This window comes from Cenococcum geophilum (genome assembly GCF_001692895.1).
Source record: "Cenococcum geophilum 1.58 unplaced genomic scaffold K441scaffold_13, whole genome shotgun sequence".
Classification (NCBI taxonomy): Eukaryota; Fungi; Ascomycota; class Dothideomycetes; order Gloniales; family Gloniaceae; genus Cenococcum; species Cenococcum geophilum.
Window position 1 is genome coordinate 1079078 of NW_027137571.1, and position 24491 is coordinate 1103568.

The 24491-nt window shown below is 47.1% G+C and overlaps 5 protein-coding genes across 5 annotated transcripts; 4 read left to right on the plus strand and 1 right to left on the minus strand.

The window, feature by feature from the left end:
* Positions 1–2288: 2288 nt before the first annotated feature.
* On the plus strand, positions 2289–4210 carry K441DRAFT_657035 (FAD-binding domain-containing protein). Its single transcript, XM_067648113.1, has one exon. It carries the CDS (start codon positions 2309–2311, stop codon positions 4175–4177), a length of 1869 nt encoding a protein of 622 aa, XP_067505914.1. The 5' UTR covers positions 2289–2308; the 3' UTR covers positions 4178–4210.
* Positions 4211–5763: 1553 nt separating this feature from the next.
* K441DRAFT_694940 (tryptophan synthase beta subunit-like PLP-dependent enzyme) lies at positions 5764–7249 on the minus strand. Its single transcript, XM_067652770.1, has 2 exons — positions 6416–7249; positions 5764–6361 (listed from the first exon to the last, which is right to left on the minus strand). Exons 1-2 carry the CDS (start codon positions 6977–6979, stop codon positions 5846–5848), a joined length of 1080 nt encoding a protein of 359 aa, XP_067505915.1. The 5' UTR covers positions 6980–7249; the 3' UTR covers positions 5764–5845.
* Positions 7250–7419: 170 nt separating this feature from the next.
* K441DRAFT_632716 (uncharacterized protein) lies at positions 7420–11569 on the plus strand. Its single transcript, XM_067646355.1, has 3 exons — positions 7420–8507; positions 8600–9113; positions 9164–11569. The coding sequence occupies exons 1-3, from the start codon at positions 7530–7532 to the stop codon at positions 11371–11373; spliced, it is 3702 nt and encodes a 1233-aa protein (XP_067505916.1). The 5' UTR covers positions 7420–7529; the 3' UTR covers positions 11374–11569.
* Positions 11570–11690: 121 nt separating this feature from the next.
* On the plus strand, positions 11691–14105 carry K441DRAFT_657038 (uncharacterized protein). The gene is made up of 5 exons (XM_067648114.1): positions 11691–12171; positions 12220–12462; positions 12523–12978; positions 13030–13182; positions 13243–14105. Exons 1-5 carry the CDS (start codon positions 12007–12009, stop codon positions 13732–13734), a joined length of 1509 nt encoding a protein of 502 aa, XP_067505917.1. The 5' UTR covers positions 11691–12006; the 3' UTR covers positions 13735–14105.
* Positions 14106–15057: 952 nt separating this feature from the next.
* On the plus strand, positions 15058–19310 carry K441DRAFT_552395 (uncharacterized protein; the record flags this gene model as incomplete). The annotated part of the gene is made up of 3 exons (XM_067643147.1): positions 15058–16203; positions 16266–19011; positions 19123–19310. The coding sequence occupies 3 exons, from the start codon at positions 15058–15060 to the stop codon at positions 19308–19310; spliced, it is 4080 nt and encodes a 1359-aa protein (XP_067505918.1).
* Between the last annotated feature and the right edge of the window lie 5181 nt (positions 19311–24491).

The window sequence follows — 24491 nt, forward strand, 5'->3', positions numbered from 1 at the left end:
TAAAAAGAAGACAAATAGTAAGTTTTAAAGATCGTTAATTATAAGGATATTAACAACGAAACATAGTATAAGGTTAAGTGGATAGGCTATACTAAAACTACCTAGGAGCTACTAAAGAATTTAAAGAACGTTATAGGAAAGGTATAAAAGTATTAGAAGAGATTAGGTTAGGTAGCATTAATAAAAAAGGATTATTAAAGAATAAGTTACCTAAGGGGGACCTAAGAAGAGCAGTTACCGAACTACTTAGATCTATTTCCTTCTCTATTAGAGGAGAATCCGTTCTTTTATTACCTAGTTCCTATAGACCTTATTTTATAAGTTTCTACTCCTTAAAATAAACCTTCTTACGCACCTTCTTAAGACGGATTAGTTAAGCGGACGCCGCTAGATAAGACTTAAGAGCCCATTACTAAGCATTAGTAGCCTCCTATTTAGCATCCTAAGATTAGTATAATTTAGCAAGAGTAATAGACAGTTTATTATCTAGCTGCGTAGCAGTAGATTAAACATAAAACCCTAAAATAAATTAATTAGGGAACTAGATAACTATTAAGAGTAATAGGTCGCGTATATTTAGTATTAGAAGTAAAGCGAACGTTATAGGACGAATAAATATTCGCTTTAGTATACTCTAAGTAAAAAAACGGTTATTACAAAGATGGGTTCGCTAATATAATATAAACTAACCCCTCTTTTAAACAGCAAGAATACGGAGACGGTATAATCTCACTAAGAGATAATATTACAGTAATAGTGTGAGCATAACGAGCAGTTAAGGAAAAAGAAATTGCTTTAGGTATAATAAGCAATAATATTAACTAAATTAATTAGACGGATATTATACCTTTAATAAATAACTTAGAGATATTTTAAATCTTTAAGGACGAAAATAAAAAGGAGGGAGATGGTATTACGGACGCTTTAAGTATAATATTACGACTACTTAGAAAAGAGACGGAAGAAGCTAGTTAGTTAATATAGGCATAGTCTAGAATAGAGCCAATAGAACTATATAATAAGGAATAGTAACTAAGGTTATATAATATAATCTATATAATCTGTATAATCTATATAATCTATAATAGAGTAAATAGAGCACACGTATATTATATATAAGAAGGATTTTATAGGAGTACGGTTATATATTTAAGGACCCTTAGTCCCTACCTAGATAGTTCCTTCCNTATAGTAATTCTTAGAATATAATTAGAGTTAATCTATTAGGCAACCACTCCACCAGTTATTATTACGTTGTTGACTTTTGTACTTGCATTTCCTACACACCTAGCCTAATAACGAGCCTATCGTAGTTCTTACTACAAGGTTCCGTTACAGGTTACTTAATTATATTAGACGTCTCTATATACAGTTATATCTCTTCCTACACGCGTATTTAATTAAGTTGGGGTAGTAGACTTACTTTAATTCTAGCTATACGGCGATTTAGTTATTAGGCATTAAAAATATTTAGTATATAAAGCTTTAAATTNNAATNNTAATCTACTATATNAGATCCTACGTANAGGGCTCTNTATTAAAGCTCTNCAGTCNAAATATATACTAGATTNGTGACCAATATAATCCTTAAGCCCAGCTTAAGTAGGGCGCCTCGGTCACTGTAGTAGATCCTTACCTAGCAGTAACCAAGGCGCCTTAATCTTACTACTACTTCTAAATTAAGCAAAAGCTCTATATAGGGGGGTCCCAGGAGGTCTCCCCCTGGAAAACCTTATCTCTATATATATTAATTAAAGTCTATATAATAAAGCTCTAAAATTGATTGGCTTATTACTTATAAACTCGGGTCAAAATTTACGTTGGGGGATCAACGTTCCGCATGTTATGCAGGTTCCACCGGACCGGACCGGATGATCGTGATTCTGCCGGATTATCGTGAACTTAGAACCACGGGCCAGGCCCCCTGCTGACGAAGGATGATTAAGACGGTAAGTGGTCGCACGGCATTTTGCAGGATCGGGCTCCTGATCTATAAAGATCGTCACTGTATTGTTGGCAGGGTTGAGAGGTTGAGAGGTTGTCCTCTAGCCAGGTATTTTTCGGGATTGTTCCCTAGATGCGTTGGTATGAAAGTTTGCTTTGGCATTTAGCCATGATTAGCTGCGTTTTATCCTAGACCCAATGTGCAGTCGGCCGAGGATCTTTAATCTCACTATCACCATGTGAGCATCGCCATGTATTTGCTTGCTTATCCAGAAGCAAATAGATACTTCGACCAACTAAGCTTCATTCCCTTAACTGACTGATAGGCCCGCTAATGCCTCTCGCTGTAAGGATGCAGTTCATAATGGATATGCAGGTGCAGTCGCTGAGTAATATATGCAGGAACATACTCCCTCCATGGATCTGGTTTCTGTTGAACTTTCTCGTCTCAATTTTTTCACTTGGTCTGTTGTTTTATACTCACCACAAGCCTCCTTCCTGGAACATGTTAGTTTCAAATACCAAAATCCACGTTTTCCTGGTCAGCTTCGTAACCTTTGCTCGCCTGTATCTATGTGCCTCGATCAGTGAAACAGAATGGCAATCGTTAAATGCCACAATCAATGGCCACCTTCACAGAGGCACGCCTCTGTCACTGCCCTGTTTTTCCACCTATAACGGCCATTCAGTCCAGCGCGATGCCGTAGCCTGCGTTGCAATCCAGACCAACTATACATTGAACACCTTCCGAAGTCCACAATTCGGCGCCTTCATGAACGGACAAGGCGAGATATGCCTCTCAAATGCTACGGATCAATGTCTCCTCGATAATACGAACCCCAACAACCCCATTGCCTACACCAATGTCTCTTGTAACCAAGGTAGCGTATCGCCATACTACGTCGAAATCCACTCAGCTGCGGACGTCTTGGCTACCTTTTCCTTTGCCAAGCGTACAGGAATCAGGCTTTCCGTGAAGAACAGCGGCCATGACTATATGGGCCGCAGTAGCCAGCGCGGCTCACTCGCTCTATGGACCCGCAAGCTCACTAATCTCTCCTATTCTTCGTCCTTTGTCCCCGCTGGCTGCTCCGCCAATGCCTCCACCCCAGCCATCACCACCGGTGCGGGCGCGAACTTTGACGACATCTACACCTTTGCGCACCGGCAGAACGTCACATTCATTGGCGGCTATGCAGCCACGATCGGTGCCTCTGGCGGCTGGGTTATGGGCGGCGGACACAGCATTCTCTCACCCGTATACGGGCTTGGTATAGATCGTGTATTGGAGTTCACCATTATCACACCAGATGGCGTTCTCCGCACCGCCAATGCTTGCCAAAACCGTAATCTTTTCTGGGCGCTCCGAGGTGGAGGGGGTGGTACCTTTGGTGTTGTTCTTTCAAGCACACATAAAGTTGAGCCTGTGATGCCCCTCACCGCAGCATCCCTCTCCTTCCCCGCAACATCAGCAAATGTTCTCCCCTTTCTCTCCCTCCTTGTAAACGAGTCTCTCCGCTGGTCATCTGAAGGCTGGGGCGGTCATCTCGGCTCTCACAACCTCATCAACGTAACACCGCTGCTAAATCTCACCGAAGCCAAGCAGTCCCTCGCGGCCGTGGCCAATTACACCCTCGCCCACAATGGGACCGTAGTCATTGAATCCATGCCCGACTGGTACTCCTTCTACACCAAATACGTGATCCCGAACACCGCTTCCGTAGGGACGACGCGCATCATCAGCTCGCGGCTGATCCCCACGGCGCTGTTTGCCTCCGCCGACGGCCGCGCACAGCTGCTCGACTACCTCGCGTACCTCCTCAATCAAGGCATCACGCCGTACATCCCTGTCGTGAACCCCGTGCTCGTACTACACGAGCCTAACGCTACGTCCGCGACGCCCGCTTGGCGTAACACCCTGTGGCACCTGGGCGGCGGCGTGGCGTGGGCGTGGAACTCGAGCGTCGCGGACCGGAAGGCTGGAGTGCAGCGGCTGGCGCAGCTGACCGAGCGTGCTGAGGCGCTGACGCCGGGGAGCGGGGCGTATGTAAACGAGGCGAATCCCTGGACGGAGGACTGGAAGGAGGCGTGGTGGGGTGGGAATTATGAGCGGTTGTTGGCGGTGAAGAAGAGGTATGATCCGGATGGCTTGCTGAAGTGTTGGCGGTGTGTCGGGTTTGAAGAGGAGGACGAGAAGGAAGAGCCGTTTGCTTGCCTTGGGCTGTTGGAGTAGTTGAAGGGGTCAAAGCGTCCCCCCCGTGGCACACGTTAGTCTTGGAAGCAACTTTGTAGGTATATCTCTTGTTTACTTCTACAATGAAGTACAAGTGCACCTCCACCCTAGGCTAGTACCATCACCATGTCTTTCAAGAGATACCATAAAATCACTAACAGGCCGCTTATATCGAAAGCCATCATTTAGCATGTGAAGATGTTTCCTAGCGATTTTCATTGTAGTAGGACTTGCTTATCTTGTGAAGGCATTTCTGTCTAAAACTAAGATAGAAGTGTTTCCTAGGATCGCTGCGAGCGTACTCGAAAGTCCTTTCGTCTTCGATTTTTCGTATTGATGTGGCTGTTCTAGAAATAACAACGTCCTAGCAACTTCATCCATGTTGTCGTTTCATGCCGATACGCTCAAATTCAAACCAATCGCTGACGCCCTGCAGCTCCCTTCGAGTTCATTACACTTCACTCCTCAGTGGGTACCTAGCTTCTGACGGTAACCTTAAGATCTGCCGCTCCTGCCGCTCCGTGCACCAATTGGCGAGCACGCGCAAACAACTCCCACACCTTTGGTAAAATTTATCATATACATGGAGTACCTGCCGCACGTCGCTGTAAATTGACCGACTGACGCGGAGAATGGACAACTGACGCGGGGTCCGTCGGGCTTGAAGTATTGCCCCGAGATGCTGAAGAACTTACAACAAGATAGTACCAACGACTTAAATTTAATCAATCCTCCCCATTGGCTTCAACAAATGGGCGAAGTGAGTCCAAGGGCGTCTTCGGAAGTTGTTTCGGGTTATGCCAGGTATTTATTTGGAGTGGGAAGGCAACATGCATGAAGATAAGCTGATGGATTTCTGCAGGCAGGGCCAATAGCATGGATTTTGGCCGTTTCTGTTGAAGGTTTGAGCTTACATGGACGTATTCGAAAACAGAGTAAGCGTAGATACTGCCCTAAGTAACGATTCGTCTTCAAGCGAAGGGTCTTTTGGTTCCATAATTTGTTTGATCCCTTGAGGTTTATTCAGATCAGCAGAAGATGTGATTAAAACATTCGCTTTTCCCAAGAGCATTATTGATGTGGAAATGTACAAAGCTAGAAAACCTGGCGGGCGACGTAAAGAAGTGGGGGAGCTAAAATGTGGAAGATAGGAGATTCTTCTTTCATGTTACTCACTATGACAATGAGCGGTAAATAGTGAAGTGCGGGCTATGAAATTGCTCCTACTTTATTGAGCTCCGATGCTTTTTCCTTTGCTATGAGTACGTTTGAGTAAGGCTATATGTTAGGGGGGCGGTCGCTCGGGTGGTTGAAGTTCTACACTATACATCGCTGAGGTGCCTATTCGATTTTTCTGGCGCAGTTCTGCTCTCATGAATGGTTTCAGATACTTTTGAGAAGTATAAAGGCCTCCTGTATATCAAATTGTGAAGCACCTCAGACACTCATCACAAATCACAATGACATGTCAAGGACACGAGGAATAACTCTTTCCGCGGACGCTTTTCTCGGCGGTGTACGGGATGTTGCTTAGGTAGGACTTGGGGAGAGAATTGTGGTACTGAGGAGGCCTAACGAATCTATGAAGCGGATCGATAAGATTCGTAGCAATTATACATTAAATTGTTGGATTAAGCAAACCCAATGGATCTTCTATGATCTTATCATTTATGGTACAGAATAGGAGCGACTGCCCTCAGTGGAAAACAGCACCACTATAGATTCAGAACCAAGCCCTAACTCGTGCGTTTCGCAAAGCCTTTTGAGTGCGCTCAAGGGCCCAGCGCCACAAGGGCCAGCCTGCACTCCAAGAGCATGGAGATACCGCACTGACTTATGGGATTCAGCATCCGATATGGCCATGCTCGCATCAATGCCATCACGCAAAATGGGCCAGGCAATAGAAGAGACAGTCCCGCAATTCATGCCGCACATGATAGTATCACCTGTCTCTATAGAGATGATTCTCCCTGCTTCAAGACTGGATTTTAGGCAAGCAGCTGTCTCCGGCTCCACAGTTACAACAGTCGCGGATGGGGCTCTGCTTTTGTAATGCATAGCTACTGACTGCGCGAAGGAGCCCACCCCTACAGAGGCAATGGCGCATGTGGCTTGCTTGCCGGTTTGTTCTTGAACTTGCCGATCAGTCTCTGTAAGCATAGTGGAGTAGCCTTCAACTACCCACTACATATACTAGTCAGTGGCAACTCCTACGGTTCTCTTCGTAGGAACTCATACCTTAGGTATTTCTTCATAACCAGGCCAGGATGTGTCCATCACTAGAAGGCCACTTGAAGTTTCCGCCTCTTTCCGAGCAGCTTTAACTGACTCATCGTAGTCTCCAGATACAACTGACACTCTAGCACCTTCGCTAGCGATCTTCTCCTTCGTTGCTTGGTCCATATTATGTGGCACAAACACAATCGCAGGAATTCGTAAATACTTGGCCATTCGGGCCACTGCCCGGCCCCAATTACCATCAGTGCACGTCACCAGCGTGATGTCTCGAGTATTGGCGGAAACACTCAACTCGTCTAATGGGCACGTTTGTGGGAGCTCCACCTTGGCAGCGACAGCTCTGTAGACTGCCCAAGATGCTCCGAGGATTTTGAATGCAGGGAGGCCAAACCGAAAAGATTCATCTTTTACAAAGACGTGACCAAGTCCTAAGTCCCGCGCCAAGTCTGGCAAACTGACGAGTGGTGTGGAATTGTATTCTGGAAGACGACGATGAAACTCCTCCACTGCAGGGCTGGCGGATGAACCGCAAGTCCAAGTATTTGCAAAAGGATTCAGATACATTTTGAGTTGCGATAAAATTGATTGCAGGAAAAAAATTATGGGATTGTTTGAAAGAGTGGAGGGGTGACAAGACAAGATGTTAGTTTTCTCCTCAATCTAAACTCTAAAAATACACCCCACTCTTAGGGCAACACAATTCAACCATTTAAGGAAGCATATTTAAGGGACTACTAGCGATAATGATAGTGCCTTAGTAAGGGAAATACATTACAATTGTACTCTGAACTGGAGAACAGTTATTATTCGGGTGGCCCAGAAGCTAGGACCAAGGTATGGGTTACTAAGTTACTACCATACAGTGAGAGCCTCAGATACATAGTCAGTATCTGAAGGATTTTGGTATCCCGGATGCCAAGCCCAGTTGGGTGGCTAGCGACGACTAGTGTGTTTACATTTACGATAGTCAACAAGGGCACGGACGATCATTTAACCTCGACTATCAACAACCCGCCTCTACCTTTATCACACCAGGAAAGAGGTAGTGAAGTAAGGATTCTAGTTCAAATTTGTATTTTGGTTTTGGGTCTTTTCTTCTTTGATATTTTTCACTATGCCTTCCGACGATTTGATCGACTTCGACATCATCGAAAACCAGAAGGAGAATATTCAGTCTCTTCCAAGCGGGCGCTCTGCAAAAGCTCTTGCACAGTTGTATTCTCCTTTGTCGCTCGGGACAAAATCTCCTCCTCCTTCGCATACCCAGGACCTTAATAACGCTATCCGACAAGAGTACGAGAAGGAACTCCTAGCTATTGACGAGTCTGATGACCCACTCGACATTTACGACCGATACGTCAAGTGGACCCTTGATGCATACCCTTCTGCACAGAATACACCGCAATCGCAACTATCAACACTACTAGAGCGTGCGACGAAGGCCTTCCAATCTTCCACACACTACAGGAACGATCCACGCTACCTCAAGCTGTGGCTCCACTACATTCGCTTTTTCTCAGACGCCCCACGTGAAGCTTTTGCGTATCTGGCACGACAGAATATTGGAGACGGCCTGGCGCTGTTCTATGAGGAGTTCGCGGCTTGGTTGGAGAATGCTGGGAGGTGGACACAGGCTGAGGAGGTATACAAGCTAGGTCTAGAACGGGAGGCACGGCCGGTGGAGCGCTTGATGCGCAAATTCGGAGAGTTCGAACACCGTTTTGCTAGCAGACCGCAAGATGTCCCAGAGCCTACCAGTCCGGCACTACCAACTGTACGCCCGGCGCTGGCGGCGAAGATTGACCCATTCTCTCACACACCAACTCCTCCGGTAGACCCGCAGGCTCATAGCCGGACAGCTGCTGGTGCAAGCACATCAAAATCCGGCCGACAGAAACTGGCAATCTTTTCGGATGCCGACGAACCAGCGAAACCAGGCTCAAGTGGCAGTACAAAGGGATGGGATAGCATCGGGTCACTAGCAGATCGTAAGAAGGAGAACAAGGTGGAGGCGAAGCCATGGGCTGGTGAGACATTGAAGGCGGGCAAGAAGAACACTGGAGTTCCCAAGATGATGATTTTCAAGGATGAGGTAAGTTAATTCTGGCTATATCATTCCCTCATTCTCATTGTTTACGGTCACAGGACTAATGGCTGGGGTTGGCTTTGCTTTATGTATTTCAGTCCATATCAGATTCTCTAATCGAACCAAAATCACATTCACTGCGTGAGCAACAGCAGACTGTGAACCCAAAGACCGGAAAAACAGAATGCGTGTTTGTCAATTTGGAAGCTGTTTATCCCAATATTAGTGATCCAATGGCTGCTGAGTTCTCTTTTGAGGAACTGAGGGCTAAGCATAGAGGGTGGATGGAATATGATTGGGCAGCAATTCGGAAGAAGGAAGAAATGAAGAAATCCCAGGCTGATGCAGAAAACCGACGGCATGACAAACAGTCTATAACGAAAGAGCCGAAGCAGAGGGCCGGGCACGTCACCGACAAATCACGAAGAGAAGGGCGGGTCCAAGCTCTTGCCGCAGGCATTGAGGAGAATCTCGTGCTAAATGATGAAAACACACCCCCTTCACAAACGGAGATTGAAAAGGTTAACCTAGCCAAGAAAATTCGTAGGGAGGAACGAGCAAATCGGACACGTAAGATCAAGGTTATGGAGGTCCGAGGAGCAACTCAGACTGGTAGGTGGATCTGCTTCCATTCCTTTCAAAGAGGGGCTAATGTTACGTAGTTCAAACAAATCTGGCATCTCCAACGGGTCCAAAGTTAAGACGTAAAAAATCAGCTGAACCAACAATGACTTTCCACACCCGGGAAGCTATGGATGAGATTTACGGCATTTTCAATCAGCCTTTGAAGACAGAAGGCGACTTGGCAGGAGGGTCTGATAGTGGGGATGACAGTGAGGATGACGATGACGACGACTATACTAGCGCGGGAGAAAGCACTGGCACAGGGAGAATCTCAGGCACAACCAGCGAATTCGGTGATCAGACTGGAGCCGACTTTACTATGAAGACTACCGCAGATGAGGAGCCTGATGAGACCGAAGTCAAGAGCGTTTCGGAATGGTCGGAGTTTACCGCGAGCAAGCACATTCCCAAAGGCGATCAGCCTGATGGATCTGATGAAGAGACTGAAAATACGCAAGACGAGCCCTTGGAAGTCCACCAAGATCCGCAGGAGGACGCTCATGAGGGCGATCACGAATTAGCCACACCTACCTCTCCCGAGCCAGGGTCAGTTGCACTACCAACACGATTTGTTCCAATGCCGCCAGAGGACTGCGAGGTTCCAACGCGGCCTTATCGAGACCAAGCGCAGGTGGCACAAAACAGGCTCCCCTTCATGACGCCAATTGTAGAGAAGACGGAATCATCGATCGGAGCTGCTACAGCGCTTTCGCAGAAGGACTATTTTGCGATGAAGACACCTTGCCGCCAGAAGGGTGCCCCTACAGTACTTGAACACGATGGGGAGCCTTGGAGCAGCCCATTTCAAGATGAGCTAGATAGAGCGGGTGAATCCCACGAGAAGATTCCTCAGCCTGCATTACTAGAAAAGAAGAAACTCAAAGCACCACTAGGAGCCTCCAAAGCGCAGCCCTTAGCAAAGAAAGTTGTAGAGACAAAAGAGACGGTACCCAAGGGTCCGATCATCAAAGATGCGCAATGTAATCCAGTCGATGAAGCTATTCGAGAGGTCATTTTGAGCCAAGTTCAGCCACCGCTATCTTCGTACGACGGCTATTATGCAGACGCGAGTAAGACTTCGGGGAAAAGCGCTGAGATACGCAAATTCACAAAGGCTGTAACGAAGATGAGCAAGAATGCAAATGACAAGACCGCGACTAATTTGATGGTGATGCCTACTCTTCGATTCGATACGTCTGAGAGAACCTACTCTGTTAAGAGGGAGCTTGGAAAAGGAGCTTTCGCGCCTGTTTATTTGGTTGAAAGCACGCCCGTGGAAGACGAAGATGAGGAAAGAAAACCCGCTCAGATGGGCAAAGGAGAATTCGGACTTAAGCGAAATCCGCTCGAAGCTATTAAAATGGAAGATCCACCATCCGCTTGGGAATTCTATATCATCCGTCAGGCCAAGCGCCGTCTGGGCGTTTCTCGACCTGCAGACTCCGTCATCCACGCCTATGAAATGCATCTTTTTAAGGACGAAGGCTTCTTGGTAGAGGAGTTCCGAGACCAAGGCACACTATTGGACCTTGTCAACATCGCTCGGGCCGATATCAATGGCGGTGGTGTCATGGATGAGCAGGTGGCGATGTTCTTCACTGTTGAACTCTTCCGAACTGTAGAGGCTCTCCATACCAAAGGTCTCATCCACGGAGATCTTAAAGCTGATAATGTCCTTGTACGTCTGGACAGTTTACCGCCAGAAGATTACTGGTCTGCACAATACCAGCGTGATGGCCGAGATGGCTGGGCGGCAAAGGGCGTCACGCTTATCGATTTCGGCCGTGGAATAGATATGAAGGTCTTCAAACCTGAGGTGCAGTTCATTGCAGATTGGAAGACTAGTGAGGCAGATTGTGCTGAGATGCGCGAGTTGAGACCGTGGACGTACCAGGCTGATTACCATGGACTTGCGGGGATCGTACACAGCTTGTTGTTTGGTAAATACATTGAAACTGTCGCAGAGCGTGGGGCGGCGCTGGGCGCTGGAGCCACTAAGACCTACCGAATCCGGGAGAGTTTGAAGCGGTACTGGCAGACGGAGATTTGGAACGAGGTTTTGGACTTGCTCCTTAATCCATTGATGCACTTGGAGGAAGAGGAAGGCAGGAAGCTGCCCGTGCTTAAGGGGATGAAAAGTGTGAGGGAGAAGATGGAGGCGTGGCTAGAGGGGAACTGCGAGAAGGGGGTGGGCTTGAAATCACTGATTCGCCGTATGGAGACGGCTGTAAGGGACAAGAGACGATGAAAGAACTAGGGGTTTTTGGAGTGCTTTCTAGGTGTTTTGGAACATGCATTTCCTGGAGTCTTGAGTTTGTGGCGCTTGTTTGGCGCTTGTCCGACGCTTGTCCGACGTTTTTCCTACTGAATGATATCCTCTTTTATTAGTTAGCCATTTAGAATCGTCCTGGAAGCGAATATTTAATCGTAATTGTATTTGGGCTTACTGCGTACCCCAGCACGCTCCCCAGGTCTTGAGTCAAGGACGAAAGTTTAAACGAGTAGCAGTGCGTGCGACGCCTTTTCCGTGTTAGGCATTGCTAAGTCTAGAGCATGAGTGATGGCGGCAGCCTTATGCAGAGTCATGGCTGAGCTTCTGTTTTGCGGCGATCAAATCAATTGTCAATTGTCTTCCTACAGTAATACCAAAATTTATGCCTTTTCTCCCTATCGAACCTGCTAGAATTTGCTAGCCTGTTATGCTTTGGGGGATGAGGTGAGTTCGGTGTGCGGTGAATCCTCGACGGCAGGCAGGCAACAGACCTCGAACAAACCTCACCTTCTGCCCCTCTATAGCTGCCTCCGAATACCTCCTAAGCACCACCCGAAACTCACTCTTGCTGGCAGTTGAGAATTACTGTCAACCCCGCGGGCTGCCAGCATGGCCGATCTTCTGAGCATATTGTTCTCATTCCAACCCGATGCACCAGAGCTAAAGTCCAACCTCGAATATGATCGCCAAGTCCGCAACTTCCTCTCAACGCTTGCGCAAGTGCCCCCAAATGCTTTCATTAAAGGCGCCGACACTGGCCAAGACCTGTTAGAGGTGATTTACTTCATGACTCATCTCCAGGGACTCTACTAACAAGTGTAGATCCTCAACCCCACCGTTAACACCATAGCATATCTTTATGCCTTGCTTTACCGAATTCAAGCTTACGGTGAACACCCGAAATCTCTGAAGAACATTCCGGACAGTCTTCGGCCACAAGGAACACTATGGAGGAAACTCGTGGAATTCCTGGAGACGTTTGACCCAATCCAAGTTCGTTATGTTGGAGGGGACTGGAGGAGAGTGGTAGAATATGCAGAACGCGTTGCTCGGGTAGTGGGAATGGTATGCGGACTTTCTCTGTGTCTTTAGAGGAACATATGGATTATCTGACGTCGTTTGCAGCCGGGAGTTGCGATAGCCCCAATACGATCTGCAATGATCCGGCTGGATCCTTCAACAGGCACCTTCACATCTACACATCTGCTCTTTATCCGCCTCTGTCTTGAAGCCAGAGGATACGTTGCGGCGCTTCCAATCCTCGACAACTATATTCATTGCTTGCCATCTCACATACCAAGGGCAGTCCAGGAGCAGGAAAGCTCTCTGGCGTGTGCTGATCTCACCAACAGCAGCGATTATATTACCACAAGGTCTGGCCACAGTGAGAAAATAACCATTTCTGATGTACAAGAATACTTCCTTTTGGGGGCTATGGCATATCTCGGCGTGCGCAAATATAAGCAGGCTCTGCATTTCCTAGAGCATATTCTTGTGTCGCCTGCTGTTAATACTGCTAGCGGGTTCATGCTAGAGGCATACAAGAAGTGGATCCTGGTAGCTTATCTAGCGGACGGAGCGGTGAGAACTGTTTCTCATTTTACAACGAGCGAGTACTGATAAGAAACACAGGTTCTTGCGATTCCAAGGACTGCCAGCTCTTCCGCCATTAAGCAGGTTAGGGCTGCTTCAAAGGCTTACGAAGCTCTTGCGGATGCATTCAAAAACATGGAGCATCGCAAACTACATGCTCAAGTCGACATCGGGGCTCCAATATGGGCAGAGGTTCGTACCACCGCAGCTATGTGAAAGAGAGTGCGTATGCTAATTTCTACATATGTTTAGGACGGTAACCAGGGTCTCGTTAAGGAACTCGTCGATCATTCACGAAGAGTTTATGTATCCAACCTGCAGCGAACTTATTCTGCCATTCCAGTCTCGGATGTGGCCAATATGCTAAACCAAACGCCAGACCAGGCCGAGGCTTACCTGCAGTCACTGATAGATGGCCGATACTTAAATGCACGCATCGACCGCGTAACGAACCCGAAGGAACTCGTGGTTCTTCGATTTTTCCCAGATCTTACACAAGGGCCTTTGGCTAAGACGGAGAAACAGCAATACATAGAGCTCATGGAGCAAACGGAACGTACTAATCTGCTGGCTGAGCAAGTGAAAGCGGCAGACTACCGGTTGAGCCTAACAAAAGAGTATCTCGAGCATTTGCGGAGACAGAATCGCAAATCAACTCCTAATAATGCAGGGGGGGAAGCCATGGACGTGACGTGGGATGACAATACAGAGCCAGAGGAGGACATGATGGCGGACTTGCATTGAGATCTTGGAGACGAGCAGTAAATCACTAGATGCATGCGCGATGGGGTTTGGGTGGATCGATCTGCGATGCATTTCCCTGGAGCTCTTCTTCCAAGGAACACGCAATGATCTAGGGAACATGACTGATGGTGAAGCACGAATTGGAAGCAGTATAACGCCATGATGGGATAGCTGATGCTGAAACGTCGCAGTATAAGAGTCTAAACAGCTCAGACGTGGGAATGGTTGGACGATGGGCAGACAGCAACAGGTGGTTTGGTAGTTTGTAGAAGCGGACGTGCACACGGCTTTGTCCATTGCGCGTATCGGAGAATGAAAATTCATGGAAGGTGCCAAGCCGTTCTAATGCTTAATTAATTGTCTATGTCTACACGTTCGATATACTGAGCATTGCCGACTTTTGCCTGACTAGTGTGCTGGTTGAGATTGTCTCAGGGCAGCTGACACCGGAACGCAGAGGGTAGGAGCCTCAGCTTAACTATTTCTTCTGCCCACCAGGGAAAACCACATATACTCTGGTTTAAGTAGAACCAGACAGCGACTCCACTACTAGTCGCTACACATCACAGACGGGTGTCGTGAGCTCTCTACTCCAGCCATCCCTTCTGGCTCCAGTCTCATTTCGCTACCTGGTCGTGCATGTGCAGTCGCAAGGACGGCGTCAACAGCACTGACCACAGTTCTCCACACTGTCCCCAAAGGCGTATCGTCATCCTCGGCAGACGCAGAGGCCCCGTGCAGCCTCTTCCGACCCCTGACAGGCCGACTCCAGGGCCGACCTCAAACGCTAGGCAAAGCAGGGAGCCCCAAGACCGAGACCCGAGTGATTCGTCGCGGACGGGCTGTTTCGAGGCGCGAGGCGTGCGGCGTCGGGCACGCAAATGGTTGCGTAGCCAGCAGTGGAATTTATTGGGGAATCCTAGGGCAGCTGAATATCACGAATCTTGCGGCGTCTAGGTAACCTATTTCTTCAGCGATTCGAGGCGGTCCTTGGCATCAAGCCACGTCTTTTGCACGCATCTTCTCCTGGTCTAAGGGGAACGGAAACCCCTTGTCGCTTCAGGGTCAGGGCCGCCAGAAGCGTGTTCGGCAGCCGGACGGCTCTCAGATTCTCCACGACCACATGTCTTTGGATACACAACAGCACCCAACAGCAGCACCGCAGCAGCACCCATCCCGCTGAAATCTTCCCCGGCTGTATCGCTGTCTGCAACCAGCGTGTTCCTGGAGCCGCCATGCCGTATCTATCATTTGCATGAACTTCGGGTACCTGTGCATAACCGTCACTTGGCGGGTCTGAGACACTAAGCCAACACCATCAACATGTACAATTCCTTATCCCAACCCTCTCTGCCTTCCGATCCTCCAACGGGACCCCTACACCGCCAGGCCTCGAGGTCCAACTCTGTCTCCTCGTCGGTCGTTACTGTCAAGCGCTCTGCCTCGCTCAAGGACCAGCACCCTGATTCCGCTATACCCTACAAAAAACCCACACCGCCTCCGTCGAGACGGCGTTCGAGTGTTGCCCATGTGGCTGTGGAGAGCATTGGTGGCATAAGGGAAGGAATTGGGAACCTCAATCGCTGGTCGCAGTCGACGACCTCGAGTAAGTCGTCAGCGAAAGAGAAAGACTCGCGCCAAGGCAGTTTTTCGAGACGACTTAGCATCAGCGGCTCACCCTCATTTACCTCTCTCCATGGATCCTCGGCGCATCAATATTCGCCTCCAAGAAAATCCACCACGAACCCAAGACGCTCGCCGGCATCGAGTCCTCACCAACGCTCCAGACCGCATTCCCCAGTATACGACCCCTCGCGATCCGTGACCGCTCTCCCGCCAATATCTACCTTGCCTTTCCTTCCAACCACGGTATACGATCCGAATTTTCCAAATACTTCCGCGACTGATACGCTCTCCACATCCGGGTTGTATACGCCAAATACATACACGACTGCCGCTTCAACTGATTACTTTAGCCCCAAATCGCAGAATACAATACAAATCAACAAGCGTCCCTCGTCGCGCAGTAGATTGGGGCAGCCTCCACTTGGTTCACCTCCCGCAACGGTTCTTGAATTAGACGCAAAATACAAAAGTAGCTCTGCCACGCGGCCCTCGACAGGCGCCGGGCGGGAGCCTTCCCAGAATCAAAATCAAAATATCCCTCGAGACAGACGCACTGGATCAAGGGACAACGAATCAAATCGAAGGACGCGCAGTCACAGTGACGCGAGCAGCAGACTTGACGACGGAATTGCAAACACTCCCCCGCGCAATCGAGAGCGGAGGGAGAAAGATAAGAAAACGATGCTTTCGAAGGCTTTGCAAAAAGCTAATACCGCAGTTCTGCTTGACCATGCTCAGAATTTTGAGGGAGCGATGGAGGCGTATGGGGACGCCTGTAAGTTGTTGCAGCAGGTTATGGTCCGGAGTTCCGGTGAAGAGGATAAAAGGAAGCTGGAGGCAATCGTACGTAAAAACCTTTTATACTAGTGATAGTGATGGCTTTACTAACTGTTTTTTACGTGTAGCGCGTGACGTACACGAACCGAATTGAAGAACTTCGACGTCTAGACCCTTCGTACCAATCTGCAGCGGGTAAATCCTTACCAGCCAGGCCTATGAGTAATGAGTCGCTGGATGCGGATTCTCAATCCATATTACTGGATGCCACGGAAGATTATGATGAAGAGCCTGCCATCATCGAAACGGCCACAATGACGAGGATCGTCAATGACAAGTCGGTACAACCGGATCTGGATCCAGAACCTAACCTCCAACCCATGCCATTTTCGTTAAGGCTAGAGCAAACGCCGGGCCTCAGGGAGTCTGTATTAACGACGGCAATACGGGAGGTGGAAAGTACAATACCGAACTCTTCACGATTCCTCCTACAGCCCCCACCAGGGAAGTTGGGCAATGGAGACCGGATCCTAGAACGGACGGGGGCTCTAGAGTCGCCTATGGATAGGAGCTATATGCCCCCGCCGCTATCTCCTAGGCGGCCCGTATCACCTAATCCCCAGACAAAGAGAGATCCATTTGATGAGCCTGGCGTACAAAAGGCCCTACTACAACCTGACCAAAATCCCCCCCAAAAACACTCTAGAGGAAACAGCAGTGAGTCAATATCGTGGCTTGATACGATAGATGAGTCTGGTGGATCTTCTTGTTCTTCCTCGGTGCATTCTTTATCGCCTGGTGCTGGGCTTCGGCGTAAACACCTTCATACAGGCAGCGGTGCTACAGAAGCCGAGTTTAACGCTGCATTGGATGCAGCTGTAGAGGCCGCTTACGATGATGGTCTCGAGCCCTTCGAGGAAGATGACCCATTAATACAACCCGACCTCTTCACTAACGCTTTGAGAAAGGTTGAACTTGCAAAGGAGAGGGTACGTGAGGTAGAAATAGAAGAAGCTATCTCTGCAGCGAGATATCGATATAGGGAAACCCAAAATCGGAACGATTCATTGCCTCATGTGCGAGAGAGCGCTGAATTCAACCTCCAAGGGGACGAGGCCGAAGAAGAGGAGCGCTTGTTGGATGAAATGACGAAGGAATACATGTTAGACGGTTTCGACTTCGACCTTCAAACAAAGTCAGCCCTCCCTCGACAGTCTGACTCTAGCGGCTTCTCTGGCACTACTTGGAATAGCTCGGTGTCTTCCAACCGAACGACCGCGGGCACTTCGCTTTCCACGGTTGCCGAGGTTATTTATCCTTCGAGATTATCACAGAAACCACCGAACCATATGCCACCACCAGTTCCGCCACCAACTGGTGCACTGCCCTCAATATCCGATTCTACTACTTCGAAGCCCTCTAATTCTCCACCCATAACCATGCCAAGATCATCTAGCGTTAGCGGCAGTCAGGGACCAGGAGTTCGGAGCAGAAGGCTCTCAGGTCAGAATGCGAAACAACTAAAGATCGAAACGTCTCTACCACCAGTGCCTACACCTTCACTAACCCAGCAACCTTCGATGTCTAATAAGGATTCAATTCCGGATATACCTCCCATCCCGAAGTCAGCGGGGGCAGCCCTAAATGACAGTGAAAGCATACCGGACCCTGTCTTTAAGATGCCAGGAATACCAGCTTCCCAGACGTCACAAACTTCTGGGCTCACAGCTCCTTCTCCCATTCCACCTGTGCCAAGTCCCGCCGATACTGCTTTTACTGTCTCTCCCGCAACGCCTGCTTTGACACAATTGGTGTTGAATGATAGCACGCTTGCCCCGTCATCACCTGGTACCTCCAAATTTCCAGGAAAGTCTTCGAGCTTGGGTACAGGTATTCGAAAGAATAAGTCCTCTGTTAGTCTGAAGAACAGGACCTTATCTATATCAAGTCCCGACGGCTCAGAGGGATCGGTAGGCACCCCTCTAAGTACCACATTCTCATTCTCTGGACGAAAGCAAAGCAATGCTACATATACCATCCCAACGCCAACGGTGCCAACTTTCAACGTCGAGGGGCTTCCGACTGGCGGCATGCACCTCTTCGAAAGTGATATACACTCACCCTATAGCCCCGGCTCTCCTAACGCTCTCGCTGTGAACGCCCCTATTCCGCTTGAACCTTGCCCAGAGTCATACCTCCTACGGCCATTTTGGCTCATGCGATGCTTCTACCAAACTATTGTACACCCTCGTGGTGGCTATCTCTCTACAAAACTCTTCGTTCCTCGCGATGTGTGGCGTGTTAAAGGTGTTAAGATAAAGAACATTGACGACAAAATATCTAATTGCGACCTTCTCACTGCAGCGCTGCAGAAACTCTCCGGCGTCGACACGCTAGATGCGGACGCTGTTCTAGAAGAGATGCAGGCGCTTGAGGTTGTGTTAGACCAAGTTCAGACCCAACTCTCGAAGAAACTCGGCAATGAGGTTGGAGTTCACGGTGTTTCGTCTCTCTTCAAAGATGCACACATGGTTGGCAACAACTCAACTAATCCCGAGAGCTCACAAAGCTCGCATGGATCTGGCTCACACGATCCTGTGCCTAAGAGTGCCGTCTCACAGAGTATGTCGTACCTCACATCGTGGCGGAAGCTACGGTCAAAGAGTTCGGCTGTGAATCTGAGTGCGATGGCCGGTGGTAAAGGGGCTGGCAACGAGGTGCCTAAAGACTCGCTGACCATGCCCACGCTGCCTATGACGGGTCTGCCGAATATCCGTTTCGCGAAGAGGGAAGTGGTAAGCCTTGTATTCGAAGGCCCCAATTCTAGTTATATGGGTAGTTTGGCGAGGTTATTTGATGCGGTCCAGATCTTGGGTGAGTTCAGCGTCTACGATACATTTCCTCTATTAATCCTAGACTTATGTTTCCTTACGCCCACTTATGGTACTATCGGAGTGTATCTACGTACTGACAGTTTCAAAATAGATCAAATCGCCCGCCAAGTCGAAGACCCAGGCCTCAAGCACTCGTCACCTACACACGTCGGGCTAGACCTTAGCATGCGCCACGCTGCCGAATTCTTCGGCTTCTACATCTGCCGCTTCGTCCTTACTGACGTAGCCATGATGCTTGATAAATTCGTTAAGAGGGGGAGCGAGTGGGTGTTAGTGTAGCCTTTCCATTTAAAGTTGAAAAGCATGGTATAAATTTGATGAAGGTGAATACGGGAGAGGATGAAGGTTATACGACGGACTAATTTTGGACTAATGAATTGATTGGGTCAGCATAGCATTGCATCTGCCGGGGGGTATTATAGTGAATACAATGACTGGAAGGCCTCGCATTTTCTTCTTTTGTTTTGATTGGAATGTACGCTTTGGCATTGTACGGAATCGACGGCATTGAACGGGTGGCAAGGAGGCTGTTTTGATGACCTTTCCCCACCTCTACATCGTTCGCGTAACTTTTTTTTCACACGGCGATGTTTTTTATACCTCATTTTATTACACGGTCTAACTGCTCTTCTTCCTTTGCTATCATGGGGGGATTCGAGCGCGGCGTCCTAGGCGCTCTCTTTGTCACCTTTTCTCATTTCGGTTCGGTTTAGTCGCGTCTTGCTGGCGAGTATGATATCCCCCTTTTGCTTTTCCCCCCACTGAGCCTCGAGTTCATCGGCTTCCCTGCTACATTTCCGGTCGCTCGCTCTATCGTTCGTTAGATTGGCTGACGGCTTGCCTAGCCACTTGGGTCTGTGTTGATAGTTGCCCGTGGCAGGGTGAACCACTCATTAGACCCTTTCTTTTTGTTTGTTGGTATTTAGTACAAGAGAGGATAAATGGCCACCACCTCCTGCTGCTTTTGCTGCTATTAGCAAATATACCAAGCTAGAACACTTCCACTTTTGTTCACTCATGCCATCATTTTCCACTGTGAAACAAGACTTGAAACCGAGAATAGAAACGGATCTGATTACAAAGTAGCGTTTCACGGATTCAATCACAGTGCGCAGCTTCCTCCTCACGACAAAACAACACCATAGCAACACCCTCATCCGCGCACTCCGCAACGCGCGTCGCACCACCCATGCCCGCACCCGGCCTTTCAAGTTCTCGTGCGCGATTAAGCCCACGGCCCGATTGAGCGCCTGACTACCCTGCCGACACGCCACTTCCTGACACCGCTTGTGCACGGTATACCTTCCGAACATTGTGCGTTGCGTGACAGTATCTTCGCCGCGTCGTATTGCGCCATCGATGACTCGCGCGCCTCCCTCGGCGCTCCTCCGCACTGGCGCTATGGGGACACCGCGCCGCCGCCGACCGGGGTAGTTAGGGATCCTGCTCCATGCAGCCTGGGCGTCGGAGTATACATGAGTGTTTGAGAGGGTGATCGGTGAGAGAGAAAATTGCAATGTTGGCGTTATGTCTGTAGGAAGGTAATGGTGCAAGAGAAACACTGATAAGGAATTTGATGATAGAAAGAAAGCGAGGAGATGGGATGCATTATAAACGTGGACTAGCGTGGTTGGACTCAGGGGAGGAAGGAAGGATCGTTGTATATGAGCAAGTAAGTGTCTAGGGATAGAAGTAGAATCCTCGACGCACACCAGCAAAGCGAGGAGCGATAAACGCCGAACACGATGCGGGTGAGCAACAGCAAGACTTTAGATAGATATACCTACCGGCGGTGATTTACGGTACCAATATTTGCATTAGACTGCTCAAAACATAATAGATATCTAGCCAATAAGCTTGAGCTATATGATTTTTAGTTGCGAGCTTCTATATAGATTGAAGGGTTTGCTGAAACGGAAATATATAAAGGCCGGTCAATTTTTCCAAGAGTCATCCGAACCTTACCCCAAACTGAAACAAAAGGCTTGTATATACGGTCCATTCCCAATCGCCCTAAGAGAGTCTCACGCCCTAGCATGCCTTAGCTACGGTCTCTTGTACACCATCCTGCTCATGTTGGTAGATTTGCTCAACCAGTTTGCGTCCGAGAATGGCGTGCGACCAATCTGGGTGCTTCAAGCAGAGATGCACATAACTATTAGATTAGCTACATAAGTTATGATTATTATAACATGCGGATCGTTAGGGGAACCAACGAAAATTCTGCCCCGAGTTCATAATTACTAAGCTAATTTAATGCTTTAGTTTAAAGCCATATTTAATATATAATTAATAGTTGCTGCCAACTATATTGCAGGATGCAGCTACGACGCCTCCGTAGGATTACGTCAGTAGGCGCGAAGATGGGAGTTGCGACCCCTGGAAACGGCAGCTTATGCCCGCGCCGGCGGAAACAATGAAGAAGGCGTGAAACTAGAGGCTATGGAAGGCTCCCAAGCCGTGCGAAAGCGTACCAACTCTAGGAGGAAACTCTTATACAGACTACTGGGGGGTAGACTGGTACTCGGGTAATACCGTTATAAGATATCCAAAAGAACTGGTGAAATTCCCCGCAATTGGTGGTGGCAGCCAACTGCTTATAGTTTGGGACCAAAGCACTAGAAAACTGGGGTAGAGGCCTGGATAAGCAGGCATGTTGAACTCTACTGTATTACTAGCTAATATATAACTACCTGCGAAGGTACAGAGGCTGACTCAGGCAAGACGAACCCAAGCCATAGCATGGTCAACGCCATGGGGGGTAAATACCTAAGGGCTCCGAGAAGGCCTAACAAAGGCAGAAAACACAATAGCAACACTCTTAAGAACAGGAATAATAGGACTAAAAGATTGGCTTTACTGGGTAGGTGTCCTAGTAGGTAGCCTAAGATGCGAATATGGCTGGCCAAGACAGACACTAAAACACGTAATACTGCTATGCCCCCTACGCACCAATTAAGAAACAATACTCTCAGCAGCTGGCACAGAGAACTATAATACACTACTCTTAACATAAAAAGGCCTTAAGGCGGTTACCTAGTGGCTTATTAGTTAAAATATGCTAAATTAGTTCTAGGTTGCAAGGGAAATAGTAATAAAAGGTAAGGGGGTAAGCAGTAGGTGCCCCCTAGTAACTCTACAGTAGTAGAGTAATAGTTTATAATACTAGCGCGTCTGTAGGCTTATTACGGCAGCAGTAGTTCCTAAGGAGGTCAAACAGTAAGGTAGTAGAGCACCATAGGCGACTCGTAGGCGCTAAGTAGGCGAGTCCTAAAAGGCGGGGAGATAGATTACGGGGTTTTCTTATTTTTCTTAAATAGAGTTTTCTCCCTATATATAAATAAGGAGTAGTCCGCGTGGGCCCAATAGGGATCCAAATCGGACGTTAAGCAATGAATTATTATTAATTAATAGTTGCTTTTTATATAAGAATTTAAACTAGTAAAACTTAACGTTAAAATTAAAAGCTTTATTCTAAGTAAGGATATATATAATTTTATTTAGTACTTTTAATACCTTCTTATTTACTAAAAATAGAAAAGATAGTAAGAATACTCCTAGGGGGAGACCCCCTGGACCCCCCTGCGCACTGCGTGCTTATTTACCATATAGGTAGAGCTCTTATAGAGCCTTTAGTAAAACTTTGCAGAGCTTTATATAGAGCTTTATATAAAGCTTTAGTGGACCTTTTATCTTTAGTAGAGCTCCGTATAGAGCTTTAATAAGTTTAAGCAGAGCTTTAAGCGGAGCGTTGTATAGAGCTTTAAGTAGAGCCCCATGCAGTGACGTAAAATTGTAATAAAACTAGACTAAAACTGACCGACTACCTATATCTAACTTCTTGTAGAATAGAGCTATAATATTGCCACAATATAGAGGCGATAGAGAAGAAAAAGAGCTTTTAGCTCGTATTATTTTAGAGATAATTAGACGTAGAGAAGTATATAAGGTATAGTAGTAAGGCAAGATTGCGACGAGAAAATGCGACTAATAAGAAAATGCGACCAATAACTAATAAAGTACGACTAACGCAACCAACTATATAATATAGCTATAACGTCATTATTTAATGTAATAGATAGAGAAATTAAAGAGCTCCTACCTTATAGTATTTTTATAATAACTAGACGTTATAAAAGGGTTAAGATACGCGTTGCGGTAGAAGAGTTATCGCCTAATAAGAAACATTGAGTTCTTATATAAGGGCGCCTATCCCTTAACCCGTCAGGGCGAGCAGAGTAGAAGGCCTGTGCGCGAACACTAGAATCAGAACAGGCTTGCGAAGGATAAATTATCCTATCCGGTCGGGCGGATAATAATCCTATCTGAGGATAGCCCGGATATTGGATAATATCCGGATAATATCTAAATATCCGCAAAATTTTAACTACGAAACTAAACCTTTACTCCCTATTATACGACGCTATAAATATGGCTAGTACTAGTGAAATTCACCTTAAAAACTTTAATAATAATAATTCCTTTAAAGTCAACACACTTTCTGCCCTTTTAAGCTGCGTTAAAACTAAAGCTAATACTAGTTTAGTTCTAACTACTTATACAACACAGATCTTAAGATAAGTCTCCTTAATTTAACATGCGGAACGTTGGTCCCCCAACGCAAATTTTGACCTAAGTATAATAAGCTAATTAGTTAACCCAAAGCTTTAATTTAGAGCTTTATTATATAAACTTTAATTAATATATATAGAGATGAGGTTTTCTAGGGGAAGACCCCCTGGGACCCCCCTATATAGAGCTTTTACTTAATTTAGAAGTAGTAGTAAGATTAAGGCGCCTTAGTTACTGCTAGGTAAGGATCTACTGTAGTGACCAAGGCGCCCTACTTAAGCCGGGCCTAAAAAATATATTGGTCATAAATATAGTATATATTTAGACTGTAGAGCTTTAATACAGAGCCCTCTACGGAGGTCGCTAACAAAAGTTCTTACACCTTCCTAATTAGGAAAGTAATTTACTAACTCTCTTAGTATATTAATAAATTTATATTTTTATATTTTTATATAAAAATTTGCAAGCTTTATATGAATTCTAAATTAAAATAATTATATAATTAATAGCATTGACGTAGTTATTATAACTTAAATTTTATAAAAATTTATTAGTGCTATAATTTACGCAGCAAGTATCACGGCTTACGTAGCAGTGCTAAAAATTACGCAGTTGTAGCAGGGTCGTGTCTAAATTTACGTATGGTAGGCTGATAGCTGCGCACCCGTAATTGCGCGTGCGCAGTCGCATACTTTCCTAATTAGGAAGGTGCAAGAACTTTTGTTAGCGACCTCCGTACGTAGGATATAATATAGTAGATTATAATTCCAATTTAAAGCTTTATATACTAAATATTTTTAATGCCTAATAACTATTAACTACGTTATTGCCTACCCAGTTCGGACGTATAACGACACAATAGCTTAGCGACGATATAATAGCTTGGCG